Source organism: Microtus pennsylvanicus, chromosome 1, assembly GCF_037038515.1.
Source record: "Microtus pennsylvanicus isolate mMicPen1 chromosome 1, mMicPen1.hap1, whole genome shotgun sequence".
NCBI lineage: Eukaryota > Metazoa > Chordata > Mammalia > Rodentia > Cricetidae > Microtus > Microtus pennsylvanicus.
The window spans coordinates 116,331,073-116,356,138 of NC_134579.1; the positions used below are offsets into that span (position 1 = coordinate 116,331,073).

The 25,066-nt window shown below is 45.1% G+C and overlaps 1 protein-coding gene and 1 pseudogene across 2 annotated transcripts in view; both read left to right on the top strand.

The window, feature by feature from the left end:
• Positions 1-25,066, top strand: part of Ptpn11 (protein tyrosine phosphatase non-receptor type 11) — a 75,303-nt gene that overhangs the window by 12,186 nt on the left and 38,051 nt on the right. For both annotated transcript variants that reach the window (XM_075980807.1, XM_075980797.1), the window contains exons 2-6: positions 10,004-10,126; positions 14,311-14,505; positions 17,551-17,743; positions 19,218-19,334; positions 21,618-21,731. In XM_075980807.1, the coding sequence (XP_075836922.1) occupies positions 10,004-10,126; positions 14,311-14,505; positions 17,551-17,743; positions 19,218-19,334; positions 21,618-21,731 (742 nt within the window). The remainder of the gene's footprint in view (positions 1-10,003; positions 10,127-14,310; positions 14,506-17,550; positions 17,744-19,217; positions 19,335-21,617; positions 21,732-25,066) is intronic.
• Positions 7-926, top strand: LOC142840880 (large ribosomal subunit protein eL19-like; annotated as a pseudogene).

Below are 25,066 nucleotides of genomic sequence, written 5' to 3' on the forward strand. Positions count from 1 at the left end.
GCAGCCATGAGTATGCTCAGGCTACAGAAGAGGCTTTGCCTCTAGTGTCCTTTGCTGTAGTAAAAAGAAGGTCTGGTTGGACCCCAACGAGACCAATGAAATCGCCAATGCCAACTCCTGTCAGCAGATACGGAAGCTGATCAAAGATGGGCTGATCATCCGGAAGCCTGTGACTGTCCATTCCTGGGCTCAATGCCGGAAAAACACTTTGGCTCGACAGAAGGGCAGGCATATGGGCATAGGAAAGCAGAAGGTTACTGCCAATGCCCCAATGCCTGAGAAGGTGACCTGGATGAGAAGGATGCGGATCCTGCGCCGGCTCCTCAGGAGATACAGTGAATCCAAGAAGATTGACCGCCATATGTATCACAACCTGTACCTGAAGGTCAAAGGGAATGTCTTAAAAAACACGCGGATTGGGGGCTGGAGAGATGGCTCAGAGGTCAAGAGCACTGCCTGATCTTCCAAAGATCCTGAGTTCAATTCACAGCACCCAGATGGCAGCTCACAACCATTTATAATGAGATCTTGTGCCCTCTTCTGGCCTGCAGTCATACATGCAGGCAGAACACTGTATACATAATAAATAAATAATTAAAAAAGCGGATTCTCATGGAGCACATCCACAAGCTGAAGGCAGACAGGCCCGCAAGAAGCTCCTGGCTGACCAGGCTAAGGCTCGCAGGTCTAAGACCAAGGAAGCACGAAAGCGCCGAAGGAGCGCCTCCAGGCCAAGAAAGAAGAGATCATCAAAACTCTGTCCAAGGAGGAAGAGACCAAGAAATAGAGCTTCCCTTGTGTCTGTACATAGTGGGCTACCTGTGGCCTCAGGTGGATCAGTCATTAAAATAAAACAAGCCTTTGTCTGGTGTCCTGTTAAAAAAAATAAATAAAATTAAAAAAATAGTTCCCTAAACAGAAACAACCCAAACTCCAGAACTGCCCTCTCCCTCACCCCCGGTGTTTATTTTCTTTCTTTCTTTCTTTCTTTCTTTCTTTCTTTCTTTCTTTCTTTCTTTCTTTCTTTCTTTCCTTTCTTTCTTTCCTTTCCTTTCTTTCTTTCCTTTCTCTCTCTCTCTCTCTCTCTCTCTCTCTCTCTCTCTCTCTCTCTCTCTTTCTTTCTTTCTTTCTTTCTGACAGGGTCTCTATGTAGTCTTGGCTGTTCTGAAACTCACTCTGTAGACCAGGCTGTCCTTGAATTCACAGAGATCCATCTGCCTCTGCCTCCTAAATGCTGGCATTAAAGGCATGCACCACCACTGTCCTACCAGAACTGAATTCTTAACTCTCTCTCTCATTAGGTCCTGAAGAATCATCTAGTATTACAGCCTTATTTTGTATATTTAATGCTTATAAAAGTACAACTTGTGTTAATAAATGAAAGTGCATGTATTTTTTTTTTAAAAAAATACATGTCCTTATTAACTTTATGAGAGGGATTTCCAAAATGTGTAAATTTTAAAAAATTGTTAAATGCACTTAATAGAAATAATGGCTGTTGGGGTTGGAGAGATGGCTCAGTGGCTAAGAGCTCTGGCTCCTTTTCCTAGAGGACTTGAGCTCAGTTCCCAGCACCCACATGACAACTCCCAACTGTCTATGACTTCAGTTCCAGGGAATCTGATTACCTTCACACCAGTGCATATAAAATAAAGTTAAATAAAAAAAGAAAGAAAATGGCTGTCTTTTCATACTTCAAGACCAAAGGTGAAGTTTGTCTCTGTGTCTGTACTGACCTTTGGAGAGCTGTTTGACACTGGGTCGTTTCCTGTAGTGCTGAGCATGGTAGACCTTCCTGGTTATGTCAAGAGGAGCTTCCAAGCCTTTGCTGTGGAATATATTTGGTGCGCTTCACTGTGCGGTCTACTTGAGCTGTTGGTTGTGTTGAAAGACTCTTGGCCCCTGTTGTTTTAAATTTGTGTTGGTTACCAATAGACACCGCTTTGTGAGTGATGGTCTTGGGACAGAACTGGGTGAGGTGATGCTAGGATGCCAGTGCAGCAGTGGCAAGAAACGGCAGAATTCTCTCCACCAGTGATAAGCTAGTGAACATACGGAAATTTGATATTTCTCATGAGAGAAGCTTTGGAGCAAGCTTTTAGCTTAGGCTGATTCCTTAGATAATCGCCTTTATTTATTTATTTTTATTGAGACAGGGTTTCTTTGTGTAGCCATGATGTCCTGGAACTTTTTCTGTAGACCAGATTGTTCTGGAACTCACAGAGATCTGCTTGTCTCTGCTGGGATTAAAGGCATGTACCACCACTGCCTAGCCGAATCCAAATTATTATTATTATTTTTTAAATAATTTGTTTACTTTTCTTTCATTTGCATTTGTATGTTGCCTGCATGTATGTCTGTGAGGGTGTCAGACCTTGGACTTAGAGACGATTCTTAGCTTCCATGTGGGTGCTGGGGATTGAACCCTGGTCCTCTGGAGAGCAGTTAGTGCTCCTAAACACTGAGCAATCTCTCCAGCCCTGAGTCCAAATTCTTAACGTTTCTGCAGTAGCCTTTAGATCAGCTGCGTGTGTCCAGTATAAGGGATATACTAGAACCAATAGTGACTCTATGCCATCAAGTGGAGCCGCTTCTCCACTGAGTATTGCATTTCTGTACCCAAACTGGGAAGACTGGGGCTCTGGAGTCTCCTGGGCTGCAGAGTGAGATTCTAACTCCAGAATACATTGCTGCATGTTAGCCCTTTGCAGGAGTTTGGGGTCCACTGAGAAAAAGACACATCTACCTCCATGGGATTGCTGGTCCAGCCTTGAGTGTAGCGGTTGTGGAGCTCTGTGATTAGACACTGAGCTGTGCATCACCCAGGGGAAGTATGGGACTCATCAGGAAGGTGAGATGGGGTATCTGATTGTGGAGCTGCAGAGGGCCACATAGGTCACCACAGAGGCTGCCAGAGCACAAGAGGCAGTAGGGACCCATTAAAATTTGTGACTTTACTGTGTTTTCTTTTAAAATTATTTCATTAAATTTTTTTATTTTATTTAGTTTAAAATTTTGCTTTCTTATTTTATGAGTGGGAGAAAGTGTGTGTGTGTGTGTGTGTGTGTGTTTGTCTGCCGCTCAGTGTGGTTAGAAGACAGCATTGGAGATTCCAGGGGTCTGACTCTGGCTGCCACGATTGGCAGTAAGCGCTTTACCCACTGTGCTGTCTCACTGGCCTATTTATTTATTTATGGTGTGTGTGTGTACACTTTGGGGGGAAGGCACATGGGTGCCATGACACACATGTGAAAGTCAGATGGTCAGTCATGATGGCGAGCGCCTTTAACCCACTGAGCCATCTTGCCAGCTTTTCTTTTCACTACAGTGCTCTGCTTCCAACGCACCGAGCTGGCCTGCACATGACAGTGTCTTCGTATTAACTTATGTCCATTGCATGACAGTGCCCACTCAGTTTCATCTCTTAGCGTAGCAGGAAACTCAGAACCCACAATGGAAACATCTCACAAATTTAACTCCATCAAGAGGAACTTCTGTAGGAAAAAAACAACCAAGGAAGAGGGGACAAAAGCAAGAAATACCTGCCATACTTGTAGTTAAGGATAATTTTCCGGCTATGTCATAAGCTTCTACATATTAATAAGAGGAAATTTCAAAAGTGGGGAAGAGTCCCAGCACTTGGGTGAGGCAAACAAACAAAAACAAAAATGGACTGACACCTCAGGAAATTGGTAGAAAGTTATCAAAGAAATGCAAATTGAGCTAAAGCCACTTTACTCTGGTCAGAGGCGCAGACAGCGTGATAATTATGCTGTGTTGGTAAAGATGAGGGATGGAATGTCTGGAAGGTATGCCTTGTTAGGGTAGTCGGCGGCATTTTTCACCATAGAAGTTAGGGGCTGGGGATACAGCTTAGTGTTTAGTGTGTACCACATATGTCCAAACAAAAGAATCCCTTAAAGTGGGCCTAATGGTGCGTGCTGTAACCTCAGCACTTGGAAGATCTTTCGAGCTCAGTGTTGCCTGGCAACAGAGCAGCCCTGTCTCAAGACAAAACACAACTGAAAAATTACTTCTGTAGATTAAACATTTTATTGCTACATTAATTGTTTTAATTGTTACTATTATTGTGGAGGGAGCATGCTTGCCATTTGCATGTGGAGGGTAGCACTGCTTCTCTTCCACCTTTACCTGGGTTCCAGGGACCAAACTTGGGCTGCTGAGTCATCTCACTGACTTAATTTCTAAAAATCTGATTACCTATGTGAATGTGTCCAAAGATGAGTGAGTGCAGCATTATCCCTCCCTCCCTCCCTCCCTCCCTCCCTCCCTCCCTCCCTCCCTCCCTCCCTCCCTCCCTCATCTTCCTGCCTTCCTTTCTTTCTGATAAGGTCTGGCTACAAGCCTGGGATAGCCTGGAATGTGCTGGGACAAGGCTGATTGTACTCTGCCTTGTGAATGCCGGGATTGCACATGAGCACTACTGTGCTTGACTGTTCCTTTGTTTTTTTTGAGACAGTCTTGCTGTGTTGGCTAGGTTGGCTCTGTCACTCAAAAGATCTACCTACCTCAGCCTCCTGAGCACTGATATTATAGATGTGAGTAACCAAAGCAACTGCATAAACCTCTTATATCAGGGATATAACTGTGGTGACACATTCATACAATAGAATATTCTGTACTGGGCTGGAGAGATGGCTCAGTGGTTAAGAGCGTTGCCTGCTCTTCCAAAGGTCCTGAGTTCAATTCCCAGTAACCACATGGTGGCTCACAACCATCTGAAATGAGATCTGCTGCCCTCTTCTGGCCTTCAGGCATACAGGCAGAAAGAATATTGTATACATAATAAGTAAATAAATATTAAAAAAAAGAATATTCTGTACTTATGAAAAAAAGGTATTCCCACAGGAAGACCTCAAGTTGTAGGTTAAAAGTTGGGTGGTGGTGGCACACGCCTTTAATCCCAGCACTTGGGAGGCAGAGGCAGGCGGATCTCTGTGAGTTCGAGACCAGCTTGGTCTACAAGAGCTAGTTCCAGGACAGGCTTCAAAACCACAGAGAAACCCTGTCTCGAAAAACAAAACAAAAAAAAAAAAAAAAGAAAAAAGAAAAAAAAAAGTTGGGTTCCTGCTTGTGTGTGCAGTGCTGAGTTTCTCACAGGTGACTTTTTTTTTATTTTTTATTTTTGATTTTTCAAGACAGGGTTTCTCTGTGTAGCTTTGGAGCCTGTCCTGGAACTTACTTTGTATACCAGGCTGGCCTTGAACTCACTGAGATCCGCCTGCCTCTGCCTCCCAAATGTTGGGATTAAAGGCCTGCGCCACCACTGCCCAGCTGTGACTTTAGTTTTGAGAGAGGGTTTCTCACTGAATCCAGAGCCCACATAAAAGTGGAAAAACCATCTCCACAAGGTTTTGGCTAGAGTATCTGGCCAGCAAGCTCTAGGGGCTCTTCTGTCCTCACCTCTCTGGTACTAGAGTTATACAAGCCACCACACCCAACTTCTACATGGGTGCTGGGGATCTGAACTCAGAGAGTCCTATGCTTGCATGATAGGCACTTTACTGACTGAGCCATCTCCCTAGCCCTGATGTACTGGTAAAACATCCACATATCAAGGATACACAGTCTTAAAAACAACTCTTGGGGATGGAGAGATGGCTCAGAGGTTAAGAGCACTGACTGCTCTTCCAGAGGACTTGCGTTCAATTCCAAGCAACCACATGGTGACTCACAACCATCTGTAATGAGATCATCTGGTGCCCTCTTTTGAACATTGTATACATAATAAATAAATTCATATATAAAAAAATCAACCCCTGATGATTGTAGGCTTAAGGGTAATTTTTCAAACACTGTAAGATTTTTGTTTTTAAAATAGAAGGAAGAGAGGACAGTGGGGACAGATAGGCCAGCAGGTAAATGTTAGGCCCAGACTAGATAACTGCACAATGAAGCAATTGCCGAACCTGCTATGCTCAACTCAGGAGTACTGATAGTAGGCCTTGACTCCAGAGAGGGAGGCTGGGAGTGCTTCACTGTCTATCCAGAAGAAGCACCATTTTCCCTATTAGTGTCCTGGTAATTTGGGACTGGAAAGAGCCTCTTGGCTAAGAGCACTTGTTGCTCTTCTTGAGGACCTGGGTTTAATTCCCAGCACCCATGTAGCAGCTCGCAACTGTCTGACTTTAGAGGATCTGATGTCCTTTTTGGCTTCTGGGTACATGGTACACATTTGATGCACCAGTAAAACACTCCTATACATAAAAGTATAAATAAATCTTGTAACTCTGATTATTGCAGACTTACGGATAATTTTCCAACACTACAAGATATCCAGCATCATGATTTAAAATAATTAAGAGTCAGCGAGATGGTTCAGTGGATAAAGGCACTTGCCCTTGGTCCTTACAACCTGAGTTCCATCCCTAGGACCAAGTGGTGGAAGGATAGAACCCACTCCAAATTGTCCTCTTATCTGCACGTCAGTGCCACGGCATGAACACACCCATACAGAAAATTAGAATCTTAGTAGAAGCAGGAAAATTCTGCAGATTACTAAAGAGCTAAAGTGAAAGTTGACAATGATGGGTATAGCCAGGCACTGGCCTGGAACCCCAGCAAGCTGTGCCCCCACCCAATGACTGATTTGAACAGAACTTTGCAACCTAAACTCTGCTTAGAAAATAAATTGGCACAGGGGAAACATTGGCTAAATCACACAGACACAGGCAGAGATAGTCGGTTCCTGAGAACAGGCAGAGCTGTCTTGGAAGAACACAACCAAAAACACCTAGTGACCTGTAGGCATAGCTGGGGCAGGTGTGTGACTCCTTTTGGTGCCTTGACCACTTGTCCTCTAGACCTGTGAGAGGCAGGCATTCTGTCACCCACATCACACTGGTGAAGAGAGCAGAGGCACGAGACCTATAAGCTTGCCCAGGATGACCTTGAACTTCTGATTCTCCTGCTTCCACCATCAAGGTACTTACCGCCGTCTGCCACAGTGACATCTAGGCACTATTCTAGGCAGTTCTGTGCTTTATGAGCTACATTAACTCATCCTCTCAACCCCCTGTGCCATAGGGGGTTCTTCCTGCTTCATAGATGGCTTAAGAGGGGTTAATTAACTAGCAAGGGTCATTGAGCTAGAATTTGAACCAAGACAGTCTGGCACCAGTTTAGGGTTTCTACCTTTGAAACCGTACTATCAAATGATTTTTCATCCACTGGAGGGTGCTTTTAGCAATAACACCATAAATCTGGTACTCTGATAGATTGATTCTGTCTCTGACCTGTATTATGAAATTATTTATTTATTTATTTATTAAAGATTTCTGTCTCTTCCCCGCCACCGCCTCCCATTTCTCTCCCCCTCCCCCAATCAAGTCCCCCTCCCTCGTAAGCCCAAAGAGCAATCAGGGTTCCTGCCCTGTGGGAAGTCCAAGGACCACCCACCTCCATCCAGGTCTAGTAAGGTGAGCATCCAAACTGCCTAGGCTCCCACAAAGCCAGTATGTGCAGTAGGATCAAAAACCCATTGCCATTGTTCTTGAGTTCTCAGTAGTCCTCATTGTCTGCTATGTTCAGCGAATCCGATTTTATCCCAGGCTTTTTCAGACCCAGGTTTTTTAGGGGTGCACCCATACACTGAGACAATGAAATAATTTTTTAAAGTCCCCCTCCCTCTCCAGACAGGACCTTACTGTGTAGCCCTGGCTTGATCTAGAACTCTGCAGGCTTTGAACTCTTAGAAATCTGCTTGCCTCCACCTCTTGAGTGCTAGGACTGATTTAAGTCGTGCAACACCACACCCGCCTGTTTTTTATTGTGATGAATAGAAGGTGTTCATGCCTCTCAGCTTTAGACTGCCATGCCAGAGTGAACGCTTTTAGAGGTTTGTAGATGGAGTAGAAGAGACTTGGTGTGGGTAAGGCAAGAGTATTGAAGAGCTGGAAACCCACCACTAACTTGCATTTTGACTCCTGATGGGACTCTTTGAGCTCCTAGATGGGAGCCACAGTTCAGAAGCTGCGGCAAAGACTTTTTGTTGTTTTGTTTTTCAAGAAAGGGTTTTATCTTGGAACTCACTCTGTAGACCGGGCTGTCCTAGAACTCAGAGATCCACCTGCTTCTGCTTCTTGAATACTGTAATTAAAGGTATGGGCAGCTACTGCCTGGCTTTTTTTTTTCTTTTAAAAACAAGACAAAAAAAAATAATGGATGGCTGAAATTATCATTCTGAGTGCCAGAGTATTGGATGCTGGGTTAATGGGTTTCATAAACCGGGGTCATTGTGTCCCTCGGTGAAATTCTCTCTTGCTCTTTTGACCAGCTCTCAGAGGGAGAAGTAGACAGTCAACTCCTATTTTATTCTTTTGACTTGAGTCTTGAGCCTTTTCTCAGATGAGGTCAAACAGAATGATGTTCTAGGCCTCTGCAACTGGTAAGATGTAGTGATGTCCATGCAGGACTGCTGTGGGTTTGTCAGTCCCAGCTTGCATGTTGTTAGAACAGAATGTACTTATGAATTTAAAGACCAGCTCCTAAGATTGCTGCTTACTGAGGATCAGGCACTCAGTGACTAGCAGGCAACTCAGACTGCAATGGCTCTGCCTTATTCTTCACCCTTCCCAGGTTGCTGCCCAATTGTTACCTTTGGAACTGGGCATGTCGCTCAGTGGGAGAGCACATGTAGTGTGTGTAGAGCCCTCAGTCCTATTCTCAGTAGCGTACAAAAAGCTTTTTTTTTTTTTAAATGACAGGGATTCATGTAGCTTAGGCTGTAGCTGAGGATGGCCTTCACCTCTCAAGTACTGAGATTTGGGTGTGTACCCCACTCCCTGTTTTTTGTGGTATGGCTAATGCAATACTGAAGTGGAACCCAGGGTCCCATGCATGCTAAGCAAGGACTCTAACATTTAATATTGACTCTTATTTTCTGGGAGTATTTAGATATTTAGAAATAACAGCCGCTAAAAACACAGGATCTTAACATTAATTCACTTAACATGAATCTTGGTGATTTGAAGTCCATAAAGGAGATCTTAAATATTTTATTTAAGTAGTGTGTGTTTGTTCGTATGTTCATGTGCACACTCTTGGATGAGTAGGGGTGCCCTTGGAGGTCAGAAGACGGAATCACATTCTCTGGAGCTAGGTTACAGATTGTTGTTAGCCACCATGTAGGTGCTAGAGGAAGCAAAAAGGAGAAGTTGCTGGAATTGGGGGGAAATCTTTTGAGGCAAATGCCATCCACAATGATCACTTTTGTCTTCTAAAGGACTTTGTATTTAAAGTGCCCAGTGTGGGATCTGGAGGCACACAGTCTGCTATTTGTAACAGGTGACACTGCCAGTAGGGCATGCCACTGTGGGCATGGTGTGGGAGAGTTCAAGTTCTAGGCTAGCCTTGGGTACCTAGTGACCCCTGTTTCAAAAACAGAAAAGAGAAAAAGAAAGAAAACAATTCTGTTACTGTGATGTTTGTCAGATTTTTTTTTAAAAACAAATATTCTATGGGGAGGCAATTTATGTTTATTTTTGGAAATACCTTGTTCTGCTCTTATGTCTGTATTTTTGTCTCTACATGTGTATTCAACGTTAAGTTTGCATGGGTGTCTCCCTTTGCAGTCTGGTACCCTGTGAGTGTTCTGGTGCTTTAGCAGTGTGAACCTGGCTCTTGTGAGCCTCCGAACCTGTCTGATTCATGAGGTAGTTTGTGTTTGTCTGGTTTCATTGCTTGCAGACAATTTCCTGATCATATGGATGACCTTTTGGGGCAAAAAAACCCACGAGTTCATTGTGTGAATAGCCCAGCCCTACTGGCCGTGCCCCTATCCCACCTCCAGTACCTGCACGATGGCAGGATCTCAGTGTTCCACCCAGGAAAAGGGACTAAGGAAAGGGGAAGGTCTGGCCTGGAAACTAGCTGTCAGCTGCTGCTCACAGGCCTCCACCATGATGGTGTGAGGGTTCTCAGCTGTGGTGGTGTGGGTGTTACTGAGGTGTCTGGTTTTCAATGTTGTTTTTCCTCCTTCCAGATGGTTTCACCCCAACATCACTGGTGTGGAGGCAGAGAATCTCCTGCTGACCAGAGGAGTCGATGGCAGTTTTTTGGCAAGGCCCAGTAAGAGTAACCCTGGAGACTTCACTCTGTCCGTTAGGTAAGTTGGAAGGTAAAGGGAGACACTCAGGGTGTTTTCAGAGAAAGGGCGAGGCCACATTTGACTGCCTCACCCCTTCCTGCAGAGCTTGAGGGCCTGTTGCCCTGTGGAGCCACTCAGGGCATTGGCCTGCTCTTAAGCTTTTTTTTTTTTTTATGATTTTATGTGTATGAATGTTCTGCTTGTATGTATGTGTGTGTGCCTTGTGTGTGCTTGGTGCCCACAGAGGCTAGAAGAGGGCATCAGATCCCCTGGAACTGGAGTAACAGATACTTGTGAGCCACCATGTGGGTGCTGGGAACTGAACCTGACTCCTTAGGAAGAGCAGCCAGTGCTCCTAACCGATGAACCAACTCTCCAGCCCCAGTTCCCATGCCTTTTGTGGTCACCCAGAGTCACAGCCTTGGGAAGCAGTGGAAAGGTTACTGGGCTTCTGCTTACAGCAGTAACCAAGCATACCTTGGGCAGAGATATACACCTGGAGCCTCCAGGGCTGAGTCCTGCCTCCTGGTTTTTCTTTTCGGCTATGGATTTTGTCGGGGAACGGGCTCTGTTAAGGTTCTTCACATCACTTTCCTTGGTCAAGAATGAAAACCTCTGTGTAGTAATATGGAGCGGCGGTGGGGCTGCGTCCCCAAGACCCCAAGCCGCCTGCTCCGGCTAGCTTATGCCCCGAAATAATTACACGGACACTGTATTCTTTTAAACACTGCTCTGGCCCATTTCTAATCATCTGTGTAGCGCCCCTAGGTGCGCTTACCGGGAAGATTCTAGCCTAAGTCCATCCTGGGTCGGAGCTTCATAGCGTGCGTCTTCCCTGGAGCAGGTAGCATGGCGTCTCTCTTGCATCTGCTCCGGAGAGGAGAGCTGTCGAGTCTGACCTCACTTCCTCTTCCTCCCGGCATCCTGTTCTGTTTACTCCACCCACAGGGCCAAACAGTTTCTTTATTGCTTAACCAATGAAATCAACAGATTGATATATGACACTCCCACATCACCTCTGTGAGGAAGTTGTGGTCCCCTTGAGTCCCTGCCCTGTCCCGTTTCCATCCTCTTTCCCAGAGGAAGCCATTGTCCAGAGTTTGCATGGATCCTCTTGCTGTGTTGCATACTCGACTGCCTCATGAGCTCTGTGTTCCCAGCATGTTAATCATTCTGTAGTTCATGTATCCATTGAAGTGCTGTTTGAGCTGCATGCTGGGACATCTAGCTGTTCATTGTAATGGCTACTCGGTGGTCAAACGATGCAAACATACTAACTTCTTCATTCTTCTAGTGATGGACATTGGGAGGCTTTGGTTTGTTTTAAATCCTTGGGGACAGTGTGGTGCATCCTCACAGTCCCATTGAGCAGGCATGGGGGAGTTTCCTAGATGATGATTTCTATATGCCTTTTCTAGCTATTTAAACTGAAGTGTATGAGTTTGATTTTATAGACATTACTTCCACATAGGGAAGAGTAATTCATGTCCTTGAGAATTTATTTAGAATCTCACTGGGACTTAGGAAGTGCCCATTTATTTAATTAATTCATCCATCCATTCATCCATCTATCCATTCATTTATTTTTATTTATGACACAGGGTCTCACTAGATAGCACTGGCTGGCCTGGAACTTGATATACAGACCAGGTTGGCCTTGAATTCACAGAGATTTACTTGCTTCCCTGTTAGGATTACAGGCATATTTCACATCACGCCAGATTCTTGAGCCTTTTGAAAGAAAGGGGATCCGTAGGAACTCAGCCTGAGTCTTACATGAAGAGTTGTTATTGTCGACTGGACAGTGCATGCTAGACTTCTGTATTATTCATCAGGTTTTAGATTTCCTTGTTCATTATGTGTGTGATGTGCATCTGCCACAGTCCCCTCCTCCTGCCTCAGTCCTTTCCTCCTGCTATAATCCCCTTCTCCTATCCAATCTCACCTCCTCCTGCCTCTGTCCCCTCCTCCTATCTCACCTCCTCCTGCCTCAGTCCTCTCCTCCTCCTGCCACTGCTCCTTTTCTGTGGTTCCATGGACTAGGCTTAGGTTGTCAGGCTTTCCCTGCAGAGCCAGCTAACCATCCTCAGATTTGTTTTTTTTCTTTTTTAACATTTAGATTTTTTAAAATATTTATTTATTTATCCAATAATATGCATTATTTATTTATTTGTTTGTTTGTTATGTATACAATATTCTGTCTGTATGCCTGAAGGCCAGAAGAGGGCGCCAGACCTCTTTACAGATGGTTGTGAGCCACCATGTGGTTGCTGAGAATTGAACTCAGGACCTTTGGAAGAGCAGGCAATGCTCTTAACCACTGAGCCATCTCTCCAGCCCCAAAATATTTATTTATTTATTATGTATACAATATTCTGTCTGTGTGTATGCCTGCAGGCCATAAGAGGGCACCAGACCTCATTATAGATGGTTGTGAGCCACCATGTGGTTGCTGGGAATTGAACTCAGGACCTTTGGAAGAGCAGGCAATGCTCTTAACTTCTGAGCCATCTCTCCAGCCCCAACATTTAGATTTTTATGTACTATTTTTTTTTAACATTTATTTATTTGTGTGTGTATGTATGTGAAAGTGTCATGGCATGAATGTATAGGTCGGAGGACAGCTTTGGGAGTTGGTTTTCCCCTTCTACAATGTGCGTCCTGGGACTCAAACTTGATTTGTCAGGTCAGCTTTACTAGCAAGCCCCCTTTACCCACTAAGCCATCTCACTGGGCCCTGTTGATTTTGGTTGTTGTTGGATCTTTTTGTTTTGTGTTTTTGAGACATGGTCTCATGTATCAAAGGTTGGCCTTAAACTTCTGATCCTCCTGCCTCAGCCTTGCAGGTGCTGGGTTTATAAGTGTGTATCACCATACTTTTTAGGCAATATTTATATATTTAAAAGCAAGCCTTTAAAATTTGTTACTTATTTGAAACATTGTCTTGCTCTGTAGTCCATTGTTTTCCTGTCTCAGCCTTCCAGATGTCTGGCTGTTGATATATTTTTTTGATAAATATTTTGAGTTTCTATCTTTTATTTGTCTACTTTTGAAAGTCTTTTTGGTACCTATTCATTTTTATTGCCTTTGGGCAAAATGATTAGGAGTGGATTTGCTGGACTACAGGGAAAGTGGGCGTTTTATATTTATATTTATTTAGGTATCTTTGACAGTCTTGGAACTAGCCCAGTAGACCAGGCTTGTCTTGAACTCAAAGAAATCTGCCTGTCTCTGCTTTCCAGGTGCTGGGATTAAAGGCGTGTGCCACCACTGCCTGGCTGGGTGTTTGATTTTAACCTTAACTGTGTGTCCTTCAGTGTTTTTTTTGAAACAATCTTTTCATTTTAAATTATCAATCCCAGTTCCCCCTTGTAGGAGGAATGGGCTGTGTCCCTCCACCCAGCTAGTTTAATCCCCGAAATAATCACACAGAAACTGTATTCATTTAAACACTGCCTGGCCCATTATTTTTAGCCTCTTATTGGCTAACTCTCACATCTTGATTAACTCATCTCCATTAATGTGTATTCCCACTTGACTGTGGCTTACTGGCATGAGTCTAACCAGCATCTGTCTCAGGCAGGAGAGCCATGGCGTCTGCCTGACTTTGCTCTTCTTCCCAAAATTCTGTTCTGTCTTCCCTGCCTACCTGAGTTCCGCCCTATCAACTAGGCCAAGGCATTTTCTTTAATGACTAATAAAAGCAACACAAATACAGAAGGACCTCCTATACCACCCCCCCTTCCTCCTGCTCCCCCTACCTTCTCCCCATCCCACCTTCCATCCACTCTGCAGAGAAGATAAGACCTCCCATGGGGAGTCAACAGATCACATTGAGGCGCAAGACCAAGGCCCTTCTCCCTGTATCTAGGCCAAGCAAGGTATCCCTCCATAGGAAATGGGCTCCAGAGAGCTAGTTCGTGTATTAGGTGCCCTTGATTGTTAAGAACAGTAATTGTTCTCATTTAACCTATCCTGTAAAATAGGCCACTTGTTCAAAATGGAAGCTACACAGGGCACAGGTGCAGATACAGTGCTGTGGGTTGGCATAGTTGAGGGGGTTCCTTGACCTTCAGTTCCTGGGATAGGGTAAATCTTTTCATTGGGTTTGTTCCAGTTTTTGGGTGAAATCTACCAAATGTGAGGTCTCTTTTTCCAAGTATTGGTCTTTTGACATCTCTCCTCCCAATGGACTATTTTAGACGAAATGGAGCTGTTACCCACATCAAGATTCAGAACACTGGGGACTACTATGACCTCTATGGTGGGGAGAAGTTTGCCACATTGGCTGAACTGGTCCAGTATTACATGGAGCATCATGGGCAGCTGAAAGAGAAGAATGGAGATGTTATTGAGCTCAAGTACCCACTGAACTGTGCAGACCCAACCTCTGAAAGGTCAGTGCCATCTTAGTGAGTACAAATCTGTACTCTAAGACTGTGTGCTGTGTGCCTGCCTTATGGGACACAGAGGATCTGTGTGACTTCAAAGCTGGTGTCTGTCCTTCGTACTGTTAAAACAATTGTTTTGTTTTGTTTTGTTTTGTTTGTGACAAGGTCTAGTATAGTTCAAGGTGACCTGGAACTCACTGTGTAGCTGAGGATGACTGAATTCCTGATCCTCTTGCCTCTACCTCCTGAGTGCTAGGGCTACAGACATGCTTTACCATGCCTGACTTATGTGGTACTGGAGATTGAGCACAGGCTTGGCCATGCCAGGGAGGCTCTCTACACACTGAGCTACAGTGTATTAAAGTAAGAATGATGGCTTTGGTTTATGCAGAATGCCCTTTTCTTGCAGCAGCTGCTGTCAGTGCACCTTACAGACTCCACAGCGCTCTCGCATTTTCCCTGAGTAGATTTAGATGTACTTGAATCGTAAGGTTTATCAACAGCCGATGATAGAGATGCTGAAACAGCAGCAGTGCTCCATGGTGGCTCAGACCAGTTGTTCAGCAGCACTACCAACAGAGGTCAGGCTAAGCCCATGGCTTTTCATCCTCTTTATAATATCTTCCAAATGCGTAAGCGTGACTGTCTGCAGAGAATTGCCACTGTGTCCATTGGGAACTGTCATGTTGTGGAGCTCTTGCTGTGTGTTTGGAGTTGAGAGCTGGTACTTGCTTTATTTGCCCTGACATTGGCTTCTGACTGCAGATTCTGGGTCTGTATATCTTGTCTTTCTCCAGCTTCTGTATTATGTGCTAGTAGTTTGTTTCTCTGGCTCCTGTAGCCTCATGCTGTCTCCACCTCTAGTTCTGCATGTACTTTTCCAGCAATGTGTAGCTGGTCAAGGCTTCGGGGATGAGCGTTACCCACTAGGGTGTGCTTGTTTTCTTACTTAAAGCCATGGCATTCCTGTGACTCTCTTATGATGTTTCTGTGGTCACTTAAGAGCTGGGTTGTCTCAGAATCTGCCATTTGATGGCCCTAGACAGCCTGCATCAATATTCTCCAGCATAATAGTTAAAGTACGGCCTTCTGGGTTCCATGTAGACATTGCTCTCTCTGCTTGTACGAGTTCACACTCTTAGGGAAATCTCTGTCCTTGCTCCAAGATGTACATACCATTAAAGCTTGACTGATAACCCAATGTACTTGAAGAACTGGACAGCAGCTCTAGGGAGGCAGGCAGAGGCAGGTGGATCTTTGTGAGTTTGAGGCCAGCCTGGTCTACAGAGCTAGTTCCAGGGCAGGCTCCAAAACTACAGAGAAACCCTGTCTCGAAAAACCAAAAAAGAAAAAAAAAAGATTCATTCTTATGTAATGTCAACAAACACAGATTCGTGATTATTTTGTCTGTTTCATAATTTTTTAAAAAAATATTTATTATGTGTACAATATTCTGTCTGCGTGTATGTCTGCAGACCAGAAGAGGGCACCAGACTTCATTACAGATGGTTGTGAGCCACCATGTGGTTGCCGGGAATTGAACTCAGGACCTTTGGAAGAGCAGGCAATGCTCTTAACCACTGAGTCATCTCTCCAGCCCCTCATAATTTGTTTATTTGTTGCTTGAGTTCAGGTCTCCTGCGGGCTGGGCTTGCCTCCTGATGGCTGTGTAGCTGAAGATGACCTTGAGATCCTCATTTTTTGCCTCCACTCTCCAGTGTCTGATGTCTCAGTCAGGGTTTCTTTCTTTTTTTTTTTTGTTTGTTTGTTTTTCAAGACAGGGTTTCTCTGCGGCTTTGGAGCCTGTCCTGGAACTAGCTCTGTAGACCAGGCTGGTCTCGAACTCACAGAGATCCGCCTGCCTCTGCCGCCCGAGTGCTGGGATTAAAGGCGTGCGCCACGATCGCCCGGCTCAGTCAGGGTTTCTAGTACTATGATAAATACCACAGCTAAAAACAGCTTGGGGAAGAAAGGGCTTATTTCATTTTACAGCTTATAGTCCATCATTTAGGGAAGTCAGGGCAGGAACTCAAGGTTGAACCTGAAGGCAAAAACTGATGTAGAGGCCATGAGGGAATGCTGTTTATTGGCTTGTCCTCTTGGTTTGCTCAGCCTCCTTTCTTACAGCACCCAGAACCACCAGCGAAAGGATGGCATGACCAACAGTGGGCTATGCCCTCCCTCATCAATATTCTATTAAGGAAATGCACCACATTCCCATCTGGAAGGAGTTATTGTCTCTATTGAGACTCTCTCTTCCCAAGAAAACTAGTAATCACACATGAATTCTAGGTATAGGCCACCATGCCCAGGCTGCTAACTTTCTTATCTTTTCACTAAATGGCTGCAACTCAACAGTTGGTTCTTTTAGGGTTAGGCACTTAAAAAAAGTCAAGTGCATTTTTAAAAGATGGGAAGTTTAAAAGAAAATAGTAAGCATTGAAGGTATTGTTTTCCTTCCTTCCTTCCTTCCTTCCTTCCTTCCTTCCTTCCTTCCTTCCTTCCTTCCTTCCTTCCTTCCTTCCTTCCTTCCTTCCTTCCTTCTTGAGACAAAGTTTCTCTGTGTAGCCCTGGTTGTCCTAGAACTCACTCTACTCTATAGACCAGGCTGCCCTTGAACTCAGAGATCCATCTGCCTCTGTCTCCTGAGTGCTGGGATTAAAAGCATGCGCCACCATCATCTGGCAAATATTGTTTTCAAGTGATCCTGGGCTCCTTTTTTAATTTTAGTGGAGGCTAGGTGTGGTGGTATTGCCTGTGATCTCAGCACTCAGGAACCTGAGGCAGAAAGATCCATGGCTCATGACCAACCTGGGCCACACAGTGAGATTGTCTCAAAAAAAGAAAAACAAACTTTAGTGTCATTTTTAACACATTTTTGTCATTTTTCCTATCTGTTTGGGATGTAGAGTCTGTCTAGTCAGACCCTCTGCCCCTTGGAGGAAGTTGTCTGTTTGGAATCTGTGTTGAGGAGTGCTGGCTCAGTGTGTTACATGAAAGAATACTGCATACCCCAGCTGAACTCAGCTTGTTTCCTTTTCAAACACTTAGGTGGTTCCATGGTCACTTGTCTGGAAAAGAAGCAGAGAAACTGCTAACGGAGAAGGGTAAGCATGGCAGCTTTCTTGTCCGAGAGAGCCAGAGCCACCCTGGAGACTTTGTTCTCTCCGTCCGCACCGGTGATGACAAAGGGGAGAGCAATGATGGCAAGTCCAAAGTGACCCACGTCATGATCCGATGTCAGGTAGAGCACCAAGGGGACTGTGGGTCTGGTGCAGTGGCATCTTGGGGCGGGAGGGACGACTGACTTCTGCTGAGAGAACACTAGACACCCACGTTGAGATTATCTTATCTTTGTTTACTTGCTCATGGCCGACTCTCCTGTGTAAGTCTCATCGTTTTGAAGCACTGTTACTTTTGTTGTTTTTTTTCTTTTTTTTTTTTTGTTGGCTTATTTTTGTTTTTGTTTTTGTTTTGGTTTTTTGAGACAGGATTTCTTTGTGTAGCCCTCGCTCCCGGAGCTTACTCTGTAGACTGGCCTGTAATTCACAGAGATCTGCCTGCCTCTGCCCAGTTGTTTTTGTTTTTCTGAGATAGGGTCTCTCTGTGTATCCCTGGCTGTTCTGAAATTCACTATTATGGTTAGCCAGGCTTGGAACCTACAGATCTCTGCCTACCTTTGGTTCCCTAGTGCTACCACCTTGCCCAATTTTCCCTTCTAGTTTTTCTTTTGTGTCCATCTCTGCACATGTTCAGTGTACACTGGCTGTCCTAAGAAGTGTCACAGGCAATTGACACTGTCTGTGGACACCCCCTGGGGTCAACAGTCTTGAGCATCCTGTCTATCCAAACATGTGCAGGCTTTCTTGTCCCATCTAGCTTCTCAGCTGTGTATGTGACATTACATGAGCACTGATGCCACGCTAGGCATTTTGAAGAGTCTGGAGGTGATGGGAAATGTCTTGCAGCTGTGGAGCTTTTATTTGATTTCGATTTAATTAACTTTTGTATCATTTCTTGTCTTTGATGATGGGATGAAACATAGCACCTGTTCCACCACTGAGTATTCCGAGTCCCCCCCCCCCCCATCCCCTCATCAGTGCTGTTGCTTCTTTTCCTTCACAGTACTATGGACATTGAGAGTCAGTCTCTGGGCTTCAATCGATAGTGTTTAGTTTTTTTTGTAGTCAGTCTCATTAAGTGTACCCATCATCTTGTAACACTTCAGATGTTCTCTTGGCAAATCTCCAGTGCATGTAACCCTGTCCACTGTTGTCACCATGCTGCGGATTGGGGTTCCTGAGCCTGTTCACCATACAGAGAGGGTCTGTGTGTCACCAGTGGCTTCTCCTGTACCCAAGTCCTTCATAGCCACCATTTGATCTCTTTCACTCTGTATTAGATTTTTTTTTTTTTTTTTTTTGGATCTACACGTAAATGAGGTGGCACATGTTCCTTTTAGCACTTGGCTTATTTGATTTATTGGGAGGGTCTCTTGCCTCACCCAGTTGTCACCAATGACAAGACTTTCTTCTCAAGGCCCAGTGTGGCTCCACTGTGATGACACGGACATGATACATGTGTGTCTTGTTCTCATCATGCCCTCTAGGCAGACAAGTGTACAGGTTAAGTGTCACTAAGAACACAGTGGCTTCAGGAGAGTGGGAAGACAGTAACCTAGCTTCAGGTAATGAACACCATCTGTTTTGTTTTGAAAGGAACTGAAATACGACGTTGGTGGAGGAGAGCGCTTTGACTCTTTGACAGACTTGGTGGAGCATTATAAGAAGAATCCCATGGTGGAGACTCTGGGTACCGTCCTGCAGCTCAAGCAGGTTAGGAAACTGAAGCTGCTTCTCCTAGGAGAATGTTAGCATGGAGTCTCTCACATGTGTATACCAGTCAGCACCCCATCTCTGTGACAAGATGCATGAGGACTGGTTAATAGGGGCAAGAGCTAAAGGAGTCAGCCCACAGTCACTTGGCCCTGCTGCTTTGGGCATCTGGTGACACCTTTACTATGGTGGGAGCACATGGGTATTGTTTACCACATGGCTGAGAAACAGAGACAGGAAGGGCTCTGATCTGCTTCAGTGACCTGTCCCTGACTGTCTTCCCTAGTCTTTTAGGTAGACCCTACCTTTTAAAGGTTCTGCTACCTCCCAGTAGCACCTAGGGTTGGGATCAAACCTTCAACATGTGGCCCGTTGGATGATATTCAAGATCCATAGTGTAATGCAGAAGTAGATAGGATATCAGCAGTTCCTCATACCGTACCCGTCTTCAGTGGCTGGGCATGCAATCTCTAGTTTCTTCACAAATCACCTCCTTTAGTATGCGGAAACATCTAGATGCCGTGTCATTTCCACATCTGTGAAAGATCTCATAGAGTGAACCCAAGGCACACCACACTTGAACTCTGGCATATATGACCTGCCTTCTTTCAGAGGTTTTTGTTTTTTTCCTTCAGTCCTAGGGAATCAAACCTTAGGGATTTGCATGGTAGGCAAGTGCTCACCACTGAAGTACATCCCAGCGCCCACATGTGTAGACTTTATTTTGTCCTTTACTTTTGACAAATAGTCTTGCCATGTAGCCCTGCTGGTCTCATGACCTTCCTGGCTCCATGCTGGGATTATACATATTTACTATTGTGCCCTTTAAAAGAAATCTTCAGTGGCTGGAGAGATAGCTCAGCAGTTGGAAGCATTGGCTGCTCTTCCCTAGGACCCTGGTTCAATTCCTAGCACCCACCTGGCAGCTCACAGCCGTGTGTAACTCCAGTTCCAGTGATTCTGACTCTTTCCCACAGACATGCAAGCCAAACACCAATGAACATTAAAAAACAAAAACAAAACCAGAAGTGTTCACTGCAAATTACTGGTAGTTCCCTTTGGGGCACATACTTTCTCAGCTTTGAGTCTTTGCTATTTCACTTTTTTTAAATAAAACTTTTTATTGGTTCTTTGTGAATTTCACATTATGCACCTCAATCCCACTTACCTTCCCATCCCACCATGTTCACCATCTGCTCTTGCAACCTTCCCTCCAAAAGGAAACAAAAAAATAAATAAACAAAAATAAATCTCAGTGGAAGCTGCTGTGTGACATGGTGTGTCACACAGTAAACCCTCTTGTCCAAACAGCTTCGTTTGCAAATGTTCGCTGCAATGAGTCGCTGGACTGGGTCGAGGCCTCTGGCTTCTGATATACTATCAATACTGGGTCCTCACCCAGAATCCTCTTGGATAGCTTGTTGTTGCCCTGTGTGTGGAGATGCCGCAGCTGTGGTTCTGTAGGACTGGCCACTTCACGTGCTCTAGCAGTTCATGGATGGGGTACATGTTGGGTTGGGCCAACTCAAAGCCCAGAATGTAGGTTTGGGTGGGAGCTAAGTTGGTCAGCCCTCCTACACCCTCGCAACCAGGGCCAGCTCTCCTGATTTGCCCAGGTGAAGGGAGGGGCCAGTTCTACCTATGGCAGCTGGCAAGGGGCAGGACAGGCTCTCCTGAGCTCAGCTGTTTCACTTTTATGAGAGTGGTCCCATCTGAAATCGTGCTGTGATTTAACAATTAAATCTAGAAATCTAGATTTGAAATTGTGTCGGCCGAGTTCCTAACGTGTTCATTGAGAATGAAGAGACTTTTCCTGATGGAATAGAAGAGAAAGTAAAAGTTCATTTCCAAGTGATCTTGGGGCTCAGGGTGGCTTAGGTAGAGTGTTGGTATTTTTGAGTTCTATCCCTGCAGCCCACCTAAACAAGGAAGGGGAAAACCATCTCCTCAGTACTGCCCCTGATCTCCACACATGACACATGTCACTGTCATGCCATATGCACACACATCACATGTACCACACGCAGACATGCACACATGCACCGGCACACACAGAGATACACATCACTCACAAACACTGAACACACTACACAAACAAACACAGCCCACATGCATGCATGAATACATGGATGCACATAGGTGCACACAGGCATGCATAGGCACACACTTGAACACATTTGGGATGATGCACACCCTGCCTTTGCTTTTGTGAAGTCTTTTTCGTTCTGTGTTAACACTGTTAAACATGTTTTCTTCCTTTCCCACCACTGCTGAACACAACAGCCCCTCAATACAACTCGTATTAATGCTGCTGAAATCGAAAGCCGTGTTCGAGAGCTAAGCAAGCTAGCTGAGACCACAGATAAAGTCAAACAGGGCTTTTGGGAAGAATTTGAGGTAAGTCACTGACAGGTTGGTTTTATGTGAGTTATTAAGTGCTTTTTTTAACAGGTGAGAAGAATGTCTTTGCTGTGGCATGGAGCAGGTCTCTCAGGGGACTTGTTTGAAGCAGAAAGGCATTGTGTTCCTGGGAAGGAGTTGGCAGCTTTTCTCAGATGGATGAGCCAGCAGCTCTATTTGTTGGTTCAGACCACTGGCAGGACCCCAGAAAAACCAAAGGATTGAAGTCCTCTGGCATCCAAGGGGCTTCAGACAAACTGAAGCTTCCTTGCTTTTAGTGAAACCAGGAGAAGGGCCCAGGTTTGTTTAGCTATGAGTTCACACTAATAACAGGGAAGTTAAGGGGTTCAGATGTTGATGGAGGAAGGTCATTGGTTAAATAAAAAGAAACTGCTTGGCCCTCATTGGTTAGAAGATAGGTGGGAGGAGTAAACAGAACAGAACGCTGGGAGGAAGAGGAAGTGAGCTCAGACTCCACAGCTCTCCTCTCGGGAGCAGACGTCTCAGAGAGACGCCATGCTCCCAGCTCCCAGGCCTGCCCTGTGGACCTGTGTGCTCATAGGCTGCTGACCCATGTATCCTCTAGTCTTTTTTTCTCTACTTGTGCGTTTGTCTGGAGCTTTGGCCTCTTTCCTTCCACAGTCACACTCCTATGTCACTCATGTCTGCATACAGTTCATGTTTTTTTTTTTTTTTTCTCCCCAAAACAGGGTAGACCTGGCTGTTTTGGAACTCACTGTGTAGACCAGGCTGGCCTTGAATTCACAGAGATCTGCCTGCCGCTGCCTCCCGAGTGCTGGGATTAAAGATGTGTACCACTATGCCCAGTTTAAAGAATATTTTTAATTTATTCTTTAATAGTTTGGTATACAGCTATCTTGCTGATTCCTACCCTCTTCCATTTCCACTCTCCTCTCTCCACTTTCTGTTTTACAGGAGTGGTTAGGCTGTGCTTTGTATAGGACTTGAGGATTCACAACTTTGTGTGGCACCATGTGCCAGACAGCTTTCGGAGAGGAGTGCTAGTTCCATTCCACAGAGGAGTGTGAGATAGAGAGGTCTAGTAGATGGCCCACCTTCTTTAGCACAGATGCTGATAATCCTAGCCCCAGAGATGGGTCCATTCTAGAACATTACTGGTGCTTGCTCCTCAGTGATGGGTCTGGTCTCATACTAGGCATTGGGGTGGGCTCTTCAAACACATTGGAGAGACACAACAGACAGGGTCTCCACCATTCGGAACTTTCTTGTTGGAAGAGAGAAACAACAGGGATGAGGGTGTCAGTGAAAGTGTGATGAGAGCAGAATAAGCCATGAGGTCATCTTAAAATTCTTTATTTAGAGGGGCTGGAGAGATGGCTCAGTGGTTAAGAGCATTGCCTGCTCTTCCAAAGGTCCTGAGTTCAATTCCCAGCAACCACATGGTGGCTCACAACCATCTGTAATGAGGTCTGGCGCCCTCTTCTGGCCTGCAGGCATACAAGTAGACAGAATACTGTATACTAAATAAATAAATACTAAAAAAAAAATTCTTTAGTTATTGATCCTGTGGATCAAATGCAGGACTTTGTGCCGGCAGAGCGTGTTACTGAGCTGTAACCCATCCGTCTTACCTCTTTTTTAAAAAGCTTGAATATGCTGGGCGGTGGTGGCGCACGCCTTTAATCCCAGCACTCGGGAGGCAGAGGCAGGCGGATCTCTGGGAGTTCGAGGCCAGCCTGGTCTACAAGAGCTAGTTCCGGGACGGGCACCAAAGCTACAGAGAAACCCTATCTCGAAAAACCAAAAAAAAAAAAAAAAAAGCTTGAATATGTCTATAAAGATGAGCCTTTTGTCACCAGTGCAGCGCCAGTACCTCCATACTTACCAATCAAATACTGCATTCATTTCTTTTTATTCAGTTAAAAAAATAATGTTCTCCAGCATATTAATTGCTATAAAATAAAGGGCATCTTAATACAAATTTCAGCATAAAGGTTAAGAGAGAAAGAGGAGCTGGGGAGATGGCTTAGCTATTGAGAGCTTGTTGCACTTGTAGAGGGCCAGAAGTCTTAACTGCTGAGCCATCTTCTCAGTGCTCAGCCCTGGGTCTTCTAACTGTTTTAGTGATGTAGGACAGGTCCCTCTCACCCAGTTTTGGCTTGGTCACCTTACAGATAGAGGAGATGATAGGCTACAGCTTGAGGTAGACATGTTTAGGTTTGGCCTCAAGCACAGCCTGTACCATTTCAGCCAGAAGCCAGTCCTGCTGTGGGGGAAAAAAAAAGGCTGCCATGCCAGGCCCTTATCTCAGGTCAGGAGATGAGGGAGAAGCTGGGAGTTTGCCACCCTCCATGTCTATCTTGACCCCTTTCCCTCTCTGCGCTTGTCAAGGATCAGCCTTGCTTCTAGTCCCTCGCCTCCCTCCCAATGCTGGGATTCCAGTATGTACCACCTGCCCAGCTCACCCTTTGCTGTGGCCGTGGAAAACATTGTAGATGTCCCCCTCTCTGACGAATCAAATTCAGCTCACATTTTATACATGAATAGCAACATAAAAGGGCAAAAATGAGTTGGGCAAAAATGAGTGTGTGTGGTCTGGAAAACAATGAGAGTCCCATCTATACTGCCAGGGTTAGACATTGTTGGAGCATTGAGGAATCCTGCAGATGAAGCTGTCTGTGTAGATGAGGGCCTGCTCATGAGATCTCTTATTACCCTTGCCTGCCTCTCTAATTCTTTCAGCTTTAAGAAACTGCGACCCCTTCAGACTGGAGTCAGGGGTGTGAGACTAAGGACCAAAAGGCCACTTCAGGAGTTGGAAGTGCACCCTCATAATTGCAGCCCCCATGAGACTAAAGTTTGAGCCACATCCGCAGGATGCTGTTCTGTTAGTGAGCACATCAGAATTGCTTCCTGGAGGATGATTAATGCAGCATCCTGTCTTCCTGAGGATACTCGAATGGGAGGACCCAGCTTCCTCAGGTGCTCGAATGGGGGGGATGATCTTAGTACACTCAGTTTTTTAGAACACTTCTTGGCGGAATCCCACTTTTCTCCATGTGCTCTGATGGTGTTTCAAAGGAGCCCAAATTCTAAACTTGAGTTGCTGTAGGGTGCCATTATTAGAAGGATAGGCTGGAGAGAGCAGGCTGTGAAGCCACCAGCTTTTACTTGGTACATATTAAGAGGGTTTTTGTTTTTTGATACCTCTTCAGTCTTCAGCTTTCCCCTCTGGGAGTTTTCTCAGGGGAGCCTTCCCTATCCCCCATCCCCAGTGTAAGCTGAGTTCTTCCTATTGAACGTGTGCATAGGAATTTGTGAGTAATCCATGTTGCTCTTGTTTTAATGCA